This window comes from Xenopus laevis, chromosome 8L (genome assembly GCF_017654675.1).
Source record: "Xenopus laevis strain J_2021 chromosome 8L, Xenopus_laevis_v10.1, whole genome shotgun sequence".
NCBI lineage: Eukaryota > Metazoa > Chordata > Amphibia > Anura > Pipidae > Xenopus > Xenopus laevis.
In genome coordinates this window covers 120220253-120230475 of record NC_054385.1, presented here as the reverse complement: position 1 = coordinate 120230475, position 10223 = coordinate 120220253, and the positions used below count along the sequence as shown (strand labels likewise).

At 44.4% G+C, this 10223-nt stretch overlaps 1 protein-coding gene across 4 annotated transcripts in view; it reads left to right on the top strand.

The window, feature by feature from the left end:
- Positions 1-613: 613 nt before the first annotated feature.
- Positions 614-10223, top strand: part of anp32e.L (acidic nuclear phosphoprotein 32 family member E L homeolog) — an 18120-nt gene continuing 8510 nt past the window's right edge. For 3 of the 4 annotated variants that reach the window (XM_041571909.1, XM_041571908.1, XM_018228633.2), the window contains exons 1-2: positions 614-886; positions 9859-10008. In XM_041571909.1, the coding sequence (XP_041427843.1) occupies positions 833-886; positions 9859-10008 (204 nt within the window). In that variant the 5' untranslated portion in view covers positions 614-832. 4 annotated transcript variants of the gene reach the window in all.

Here is a 10223-nt window from a genome sequence, read left to right as displayed (position 1 = left end):
TTAGTAAATTTGCCCCAGAGTATTTGGCCTCTGCTCTGTGACTGTCAGATGAGCTCAGGTATTATGGACACGCCCCTATTATGACTAAATTCGCCGAGGTATGGCCGATAGTGTGAGGGACCCTCGCCAGACGAGAGGATATAACCATAGAATAAGCTATTTGCTTCCTCTTGAGCCATTTTGGCGGCAATGAATGGCTACAATTAGTCATTAGCGCATTTGCCTCGTTTCCGCACACTTCAGGTATCGAAGTTCATACGTATTCCAGCCTACATTGATTTATTGCGAGCCGGATGCGAAATAACCCCCTCGTTAGCAGACAGCCCACCTCACACGACGCTTTCCTGACCTAAAATAGGGCGCGAAAGCACTGAATACACAAAGACACGACGCCTGGGTCAACCGACATTATAAAAAAAAAACGCATCACATCCCTTGAGACGGACAAAAGCAGCAGCCAATCCGAATTTACTGCGCTCATACTTCCAGCCAATGGCGCTGCGTTCTAGTGGGCAAAAACTGACGGACACATTTAGCAACCAATAATAGCCAAGATCTCTGCGCGGACAGCCAATGGTTACGTGGGAGGGGCGTCAACTTAGCGAAGGGGATGCCTGTGCTGTGTAATGGAGTCTCAGTTGGTGAGCGGCCATTGACGGAGTAGGAAGCCCTGTTGTGAGGGGAGTAAAACAGCCCGTGCCGGACACCTCTGAAGTGTGTCCCGCCACGCTCATAGCCTTCGTCGATTTTTTTTATTGATTTTTGCTTGGTTTTCCGCCGCTCCGGTGAAAGTTTCTTTGTGCGTGAGACGTTCGGAGATTGGCCCGGGAAAATGGAGATGAAGAAGCGCATCAGCTTGGAGTTGAGGAACAGGAGCCCGGCTGAGGTGGGATTGTTAAGAGCTTGTGGGTTGTACCACTGTGCACGGCAAGTGGGGGTGCACGGGGATAGTTGGTTTGGTTATTATACATCTATATCTTTTATAGAGAGGGATTTCCTTTCGCTCCTCAGCCCGCCGGGCTTTTCTGTTTCTTTTCTGTCTCACACTCGCAAAGTTTGGATGGGAAGGTGAGGGAGGGAGGGGAGAGAGATGTACTGTCCCCCCACCTCATGGCAGGAGAGGGCCCTGAACAGTATGGGGGGTTATTATTGAGAGATTTGGACTAGATTTATGTTGCTTTAGAAACTACAGCTCCCAGCATCCACCGTTGCTTGAAAATGAAGCTGCTGTTTCCTTACATCCACAGGTTGCTGCTGTTATAAGTCATTTGCAGCCACCAGTGCATGATGGGAGTTGTAGTCCTGACAGTGCATATGGGGCTGATTTTCTTAACCTTGACCCCCCAGTTGTTCCTTTTCCTACAACTCCCAGTCTGCCTTAACCCTTGCTTGGGGGTTGGGGATTGCTGGGAGTTGTAGTTTAGCACCATGTGGGGACCCCAAGGTAAGAAGTGGGCAGCCATTGAGTGAGAGGAGCTGCTGCTGTATGTCAGTGTGTGCTCTAGTTCTGCCGCTCGCCCAATAGGATAGTGTTGTTGTAGTGAGTTACTCGGTGTGTCTGTGCCATCTAACCATGTGCTCCTGCCATGTGTGACTCCTGCAGCAGCATCCCTGCTCCTAATCAGACAATGGCATCCTAAGCACCTTCCCTATACATTTAATTTCCAAAATGAAAGTTGTATCTGCCCTCCTGAAACAGTTTAGCAAAAACAATCTGATCAACAAACCTTGGAGGGAAAGGAACCCCTGCTACATTGTTTCATGAGTCGGACACTGAGACCAGAAAGGAATAAACTGCTACAACTATCTTTATGTAGGCACTCCGCTTTATTTTCATTCATAATGGAAATTTCCTGTTACAATATATATATATATATATATATATATATATATATATATATATATATATATATATATATATATATATATTTATTTTTATTTTTTATATATATATATATATATATATATATATATATATATATATATATATATATATATATATATATATATATATATATATATATATTGCACCCCTTCTTCTCTACCTTTTGTAGATGAAACCTGGATTTATCTACCGACAGAATGAGTAGACAGAATCAATTACAGCCTACCTAAAAGTAGTGGGAATGAACATCAGTAACAAGTCTCACCTTTGGATAAGGCGGAGAGGCCTTAAAGCTAAATTGCCCCGGTTATTGTGGGTTGCTACCGAGTCGCCTGCCATGTAAGTGCAGAGCAGGTGAAGATCTGTGGGTGGATAGAGTTAACCCAGGACGAAGTTGTTATTGTAGCTGCTGTGTAGGAGTGTTCATGGCGGCAGTTGCGATGGTGCTCGCTGTCACTTGAGCTCCCGTATCCTCAGGGCCGAATTCTGGGGCCCAGTAAAAAGCAGTTGGGAGTCCACCTGTGACGGTTCTAACTATCCATCTTGTATACAGTAGTTCAATTAACTTCAGTCAAAGCGTATTCATTTGGCATAAACTCCATTGTTGTTTGGGTGTATGCACTTTCATTAATGGCACACCCAGAGGGTTCGCCGTTTAAGGAACAGTAACACCAAAAAATGTGTTTTAAAGTAATGAAAAAAAAAATCATGTAGGGTTGCCCTGCACTGGTAAAACTGGTGTGTTTGCTTCAGAAACACTACTATAGTTCATAGAAACAAGCTGATGTGTAGCAATGGTGGAAATTGAAAGACTATATGGTACAGGTTAAATAGGGGATAACAGATAACACCATTATGTTCTACAGAGCTTATCTGCTATGTAACTTTTTTTGAATGGCTGCCCGCATGGCTACACAGCAGCTTGTTTATATAAACTATAGTAGTACTTATCTATCTACTGTGTATCCTGTGCTTGAATGGCTGCCCCCATGGCTACACAGCAGCATGTTTATATAAACTATAGTAGTACTTATCTGTTATCTACTGTGTATACTGTGGTTGAATGGCTGCCCCCATGGCTACACAGCAGCCTGTTTATATAAACTATAGTAGTACTTATCTGTTATCTACTGTGTATTCTGTGCTTGAATGGCTGCCCCAATGGCTACACAGCAGCATGTTTATATAAACTATAGTAGTACTTATCTGTTATCTACTGTGTATACTGTGGTTGAATGGCTGCCCCCATGGCTACACAGCAGCCTGTTTATATAAACTATAGTAGTACTTATCTGTTATCTACTGTGTATCCTGTGCTTGAATGGCTGTCCCCATGGCTACACAGCAGCTTGTTTATATAAACTATAGTAGTACTTATCTGTTATCTACTGTGTATACTGTGGTTGAATGGCTGCCCCCATGGCTACACAGCAGCTTGTTTATATAAACTATAGTAGTACTTATCTGTTATCTACTGTGTATTCTGTGCTTGAATGGCTGCCCGCATGGCTACACAGCAGCTTGTTTATATAAACTATAGTAGTGTTTCTGAAGCAAACACATCCGTTTTACGAGTGCAGGTCAACAGTACATGATATTTTCATTACTTTACTGTAACTTTAAGCTCTGCAACTTTATGGGGGATGAGTGAGATTTTGGCTGATTTTTTGTATTGTTGGGGTTTGTAGAGCATTCTTTTAGTATGAACCTGTTGCTGGCTTACGAAGGAGGAGAGAAAACCATTGCTGGAGGGGGGTGCCAATTTGTTAGGCTCCCACAATAATAACAAGCTGGTTCACTACTTTAAAAAACACAAACACTGGTCCAGGTTAATTTTGTGCAGAGTGAGTGGTCACCCCCTGGCCCCAGATCCCCAGATATTGCCCCTATCCCTATTCAGACCTGATGCCTGGTTATATAGAAACCCATTAAAGTTCTTTATTGTACATGAACCTACTTATGCTAGCGTAGAAACTGGCCGCTGCGAAGAGCCTTTTTTTTTTTTTTTTCCTTTATATCATGAAATCGATACTCTCGTTACACCGTGCCCATTCATATTCTTGAGAGTGAGACGTTACTGACGTCACAATTGAGACCGGTGCGGCTGTGGGGTCGGTTGCTTTTTGGTGCTTCCCTCTACAGTCCTAACAAGTAGATCCTTGGCACCTGCTTAATGTTTGTCATTGCCCATTTGTCCCCTTCACACGCTGGTGGAAGTCACTATCGCTATAAAAGTTTGCAGTCCGTTGAAGTTAACGCCATAGAGTGACCATAATGAAAGCGCCGTGGTCTCTTTACCAGCGTTGGGGGGGGGGAGCACTTCCTGTGGGCGAGTACAAGTGGGTAAGACTAAGCAGACCTGCTACTGTCGGATGATCACATTTTCTGATTGCTGAATGTTGGCAGACGGGAGATTTGATTGCATTTAACTCTTTTTCGCTGCCTGAGCCGGTTGTAAATCCGCAGGCTTCCCCCTTCTGCCCGTCACCTCCCCCTTTGGCCTTCTGCCGTAATCTTATACAACTGCTTGACGCCTCCCACACTTATCACACTACTCTACGTCTATGGGAGGGAGACAGTTGTACTTATGTGACAGCCCCCCCCCTTAAAGGGGTTGTTCACTTTCCAAACACTTTTTTTCAGTTCCATTGTTTTCAGATTGTTCCCCAGAAATAGACTTTTTTCAATTACTTTCCATTATTTTATTTTTTTTACTCTTTTTTCCCAAAATCTAAGTTTAAAATTGAATGTCCCGGTCTCTGGTGTTTGAGTCTGACAGCTCAGTAATTCAGGTGCAGATTCTAAACTGTCACAATTTGCCTCATTAGTTGATCCATTTCTCAGCAGCATCTCTGGAGTATTAGCAGCTATTGTATCAATTCTAACAGCTGCTTTTAATGAAACTCAGGGATTCTGACAAATAAAGAATGTATCAACTAAATGAAACAATTTACAACAGTTTACAGGGTCGGCACCCCCACCCCAGAGCTGCTTTAGAACAGGGTTCCCCAACCGCGGGGCCGCGGACACTCCCGCACTGGGCCGCCAAACACAACCCCGAATTGGGTTGGGGACCCCTGCTTTAGAAGGTGAAAAATGACACTTTACACTTCAATATTAGAAAATGGTGACATATAGAAAATGGAAAAAGTCGTTATTTCTGGTGGTCTATCTGAAACCAACTGGTTGTTTGAAGGTGAATCACCCCTTTAACATCTTAAGGTGGCCATACACGGGCCGATAAAAGCTGCAGACAGACCAAGTCGGCAGCTTATTGGCCCGTGTATGGGGCTTCCCCGATCGAGATCTGGCCGAAAGTCAGCCAGATCTCGATCGGATGGGACAAAAAATCCTGTCGGATCGTGGCCGCATCTGTTGATGCGGCCCCTCGATCCGACTCCAGTTTCCCATGCGTTAGGATCCGATCGTTGGGCCCTGGGACCCACGATCGGATCAGCCCGATATTGCCCACCTCAAGGTGGGCATATCGGAGAGAGATCCGCTCGTTTGGCGACATCACCAAACGAGCGGATCTTTCCGTGTATGGCCACCTTTACATGACACATTGAAATAGGATTTTCTGTGCCGTAAGATTTTCTTGCTACATTGCAACTAGTTTGTAGTGCCTTATTCCGGCTATAGTTTGCTTCTTTGTACAGGTATGGGACCTGTTCTCCAGAATGCTCGATACCTGGGGCTTTCTAGAGAACGGATTTTTCTGTAATTTGGATCTTTATACCTTGTCTACTAGAAAATCATGTAAACCTTAAATAAACCCAACAGGCTGGTTTTGCTTCCAATAAGGATTAATTATATCTTAGTTGGAATCAAGTACAAGTTACGGTTTTATTATCACAGAGAAAAAGGAAATAATTTTAAAAAATTTGGATTATTTGGATAAAATAGTCCATTGGAGACGGTCATTCCGTAATTCCGAACTTTCTGGATAGCAGGTTTCCAGATAACTGGTCCCACACCTGTTTAATAAATATGTGGGCATTTTCAGCTGGCCAATAAAGCGGATGTTGTCAGATTTTATTAATTCAAACGTGCCCAGAGGCCCCAACGATCACAGTCCTAAAAACGCTGCTGCATCATCAATTCATCCCTATATTCTTTATAGGCACCAGCTTTACAGGGGATGGGGGTCAGACAATGTGTGGGTGTGTGTGTGTGGCCAGCTTAAAGGTGACCATAGATGCACCGACCATTTTGCATGTATGATTGGAGATGAGCCAACAGATCTCGGCAGAAGACTTGGATATTGGTCGGCTCGTTGATCAGGCACCTTTGAAGGCACCCGGACGTCGGCCATTGTTTGTGCTGAATCGTCAGATACAGGTAGAATTCTATTGTTTCTGTCTGTATATCTGACTATTCAGCTCTACACGTGTGTATTGAAATGAACGATATTTCTTGGAAAGATCTTTTCCAGGAAAGATGGTCATTGTTACGTCTATGGCCACCTAACACAGTACAACATTCTGAAAGTAGTAACAGATTAAAACATATGTTGTTTACTGGGCAGGTCTTACAAATGATTTTTTTCCACCCCTATTTTGCTTAGCCAGCGCTATCTGCTCTTATCTTTGTGCCCACTCCTCTGCATGGAGCTGTGTGGCTTCCAGCGATAGTACACGTTACCTACCAGCTATATCACACGTTACCCTCCAGCTATATGACACGTTACCCTCCAGCTATATCACGCGTTGCCTTCCAGCTATATCACACATTACCCTCCAGCTATATCACGCGTTGCCTTCCAGCTATATCACACATTACCCTCCAGCTATATCACGCGTTGCCCTCCAGCTATATCACGCGTTGCCTTCCAGCTAAATCACACATTACCCTCCAGCTATATCACACATTACCCTCCAGCTATATCACACATTACCCTCCAGCTATATCACGCGTTGCCCTCCAGCTATATCACGCGTTGCCTTCCAGCTATATCACGCGTTGCCTTCCAGCTATATCACGCGTTGCCTTCCAGCTATATCACGCGTTGCCTTCCAGCTATATCACACATTACCCTCCAGCTATATCACACATTACCCTCCAGCTATATCACGCGTTGCCTTCCAGCTATATCACGCGTTGCCCTCCGGCTATATCACGCGTTGCCCTCCGGCTATATCACGCGTTGCCCTCCGGCTATATCACGCGTTGCCCTCCGGCTATATCACACGTTACCCTCCAGCTATATGACACGTTACCCTCCAGCTATATGACACGTTACCCTCCAGCTATATCACGCGTTGCCTTCCAGCTATATCACACGTTACCCTCCAGCTATATGACACGTTACCCTCCAGCTATATGACACGTTACCCTCCAGCTATATGACACGTTACCCTCCAGCTATATGACACGTTAGCCTCCAGCTATATCACGCGTTGCCTTCCAGCTATATCACACATTACCCTCCAGCTATATCACGCGTTGCCTTCCAGCTATATCACGCGTTGCCTTCCAGCTATATCACACATTACCCTCCAGCTATATCACGCGTTGCCTTCCAGCTATATCACGCGTTGCCTTCCAGCTATATCACGCGTTGCCTTCCAGCTATATCACGCGTTGCCTTCCAGCTATATCACACATTACCCTCCAGCTATATCACACATTACCCTCCAGCTATATCACACATTACCCTCCAGCTATATCACGCGTTGCCTTCCAGCTATATCACGCGTTGCCCTCCGGCTATATCACGCGTTGCCCTCCGGCTATATCACGCGTTGCCCTCCGGCTATATCACGCGTTGCCCTCCGGCTATATCACGCGTTGCCCTCCGGCTATATCACGCGTTGCCCTCCGGCTATATGATGGTGAAGGCAAGTCAGCAGTGTTTTTTTAGCAATGCCCAGCTGTCTTGTCGTGGTTAGACGAGGGCTTTAATAAAAGCTGTGGCCATTTAGCATGTGTCGATGGTGGGCTGGCTTGAAGAACAGTAATCTCTTAATAATTCCACCCCCCCTCCCGGCTTGCTTAGACAGCTGCTCTTCAAGTGATCATCTTGCAGCCCCCCACTTGCCTGCTGTCAGAGTCCACTGATAGAAGTAACTTGTTGCTCTCAGCAGATGTTTCTAAATGTAGGTCACTTGATACTCAAGCTTTTTTTTTTTTTTTTTTTGTATCCCCCTCTCCTGTAACGCATGGAAGCTTGCAGCAGGGGGGGTGGCCTTTGCAAATCTTGCTTCCGTTTTTCTATGACCTTGGAGAATAACGATGTTAGATCAGACTTTACTGTTCGTTAACTGCCAGGTTTTGGTTTCTTTGTTTAAATTTTTTTTTTTTTTTTTTTAAGAGATTTTGAACTTATTCTTGTGAAATCTGAATTTATGATTCTGGTCATTGACTGTGGAAGATGTATATAGTAATGGGTGCATTATACTGGAAGTAATTTCACAAACACACACTCTAAGGGTCAGGGTACACGCTCAGATTCGGGGAGATTAGTCACCCGTCGACAAATCTCCTCTTCTTCGGCCACTATTCTCCCCGAACTGCCACCCGCCGGCTAGAATGGCACTCGGAGCGCTTTGTTTTCCAACATTTCCTCATGAGGCATCTTCGGGCGACTAAGGAAATCAAATCGCTCCAAGTGCCATCACACCGGCGATTTACATTCTAGCTGGCGGGTGGCAGTTCTGGTGACTAATCTCCCAGATCTGCCACCCACCGGCTAGAATGTAAATCACCGGTGGGATGGCACTTGGAGTGCTTTGTTTTCCGAAATTGTCTCACGAGGAAACTTTGGGCAACTTCGTAAAACGAATCGTGAGTGCCATCCAGCCGGCAATTTACATTCTTGCCGGTGGTAGGCAGTTTGGGGAGATTTGTTGCCGGGCGACTAATCTCCCCGAATCTGAGCTTGTGCCCTGTCCCTAATTTCGTGAGGAGCTAATGATGCTTTCCTAAGCTCTTGAGTAGAGGTATTGTGTGACTTTGTATTTTTTAAATCAACTCTGGACACATCTTGGGATATACATTTGGAAATGCTTGAAGTTTTTAGTAAAGTCTATTTTTTTGTTTAGATCAATTTCACCAAAACATTGACCCGTTGCTGGCAGGTAATAAGGCCAGGGCCCTGTTGTGGCCTACGCCTCATGTGTCATTTACCTACACGCCCCTCGCTCGTATATCAATGATTAACGCAGTCAGCAATGTATTCTAGGGGCCATTGTGAGATCTCTGCACTCCAATACAGAGGGCAGAGAACTGCAGCAATGCTAGAACCCTGGAACGCAATGTGCTAAGTGCAAAAAAATCTTAACTGCAATGTTTTTTTTTTTTTTTGCAGCAGTTCTACGTGGTATAGTACCCCAAAGATCTTTAATAGACTTGGAATTATTGTTTGAGGGTTGCACAGTTTACATGCAGAATTTCTTCAGCAGAGGAAAGGGCTGCCAATTAGCTTTAAAGGAGAAGGAAAGGCTAAGCTTTATCAGAATGGTCTATATAAATACACCAGTAAATGCTGCTCTGAGTCCTCTGTCAAAAGAAACACAGCATTTCTTTCCTTCTATTGTGTACTCATGGGCTTCTGTATAAGATTTCATGTTTTCTAGGGCTTGAGCATGCTCAGTTTGCTCCTCCCTCCTTGTTTTAATCTGAGTCCAGAGCTATGAGTGAACAGGGAGAGACTTGGGCAGGAAGTGATGTCACACCAAGCTAATATGGCAGCTTCTATCCTAAACAAACAGAGAGAGCTCCTAGAGCTGTTTACTCGGATATGGTAAAGCATTCTGCAGAATATAGTGTTATAGCTTGCACTATTGTGGCTGATCTATTGGCAATAAATTGCTTTGGTAGCTTCCCTTCTCCTTTAATTAGCATGTGCAGATGAAATAGTAACACAAAAATGAACTCCTTATTCTAGCCCATATATTTGTGGGCAAACATTCATTTGTTCTCAGACATAACCGTGCAGCTTCTAATTCCTCTTTTTTTTTTTTTTTTGGCAGGTGGCCGAATTGGTTTTAGACAATTGTCGGTCTGTCGATGGAGAAATTGAAGGTTTGAATGACAGCTACAAAGAGCTGGAGTTCCTCAGCATGGCCAACGTAGAGTTGAAATCCTTGTCAAAGCTTCCAAAGTTACCTAAACTCCGAAAAGTAAGAAGCCAGGAATGTCCTTGGAATGTTTATCTAATATGTAGTGTCACCCGCGTGCAGTGGAAGATTTCAGTGCAATGACAGCACTTTAGATTATGACATCTAGGCTGTTTTTGGCACTTTATTTCTGTTTATGTCACTCACAAATACTGCATTATAGTGTCCAAAACATTCCCATACTCCACCCCTGTGGAGTGGCCAACATTTATTATTTC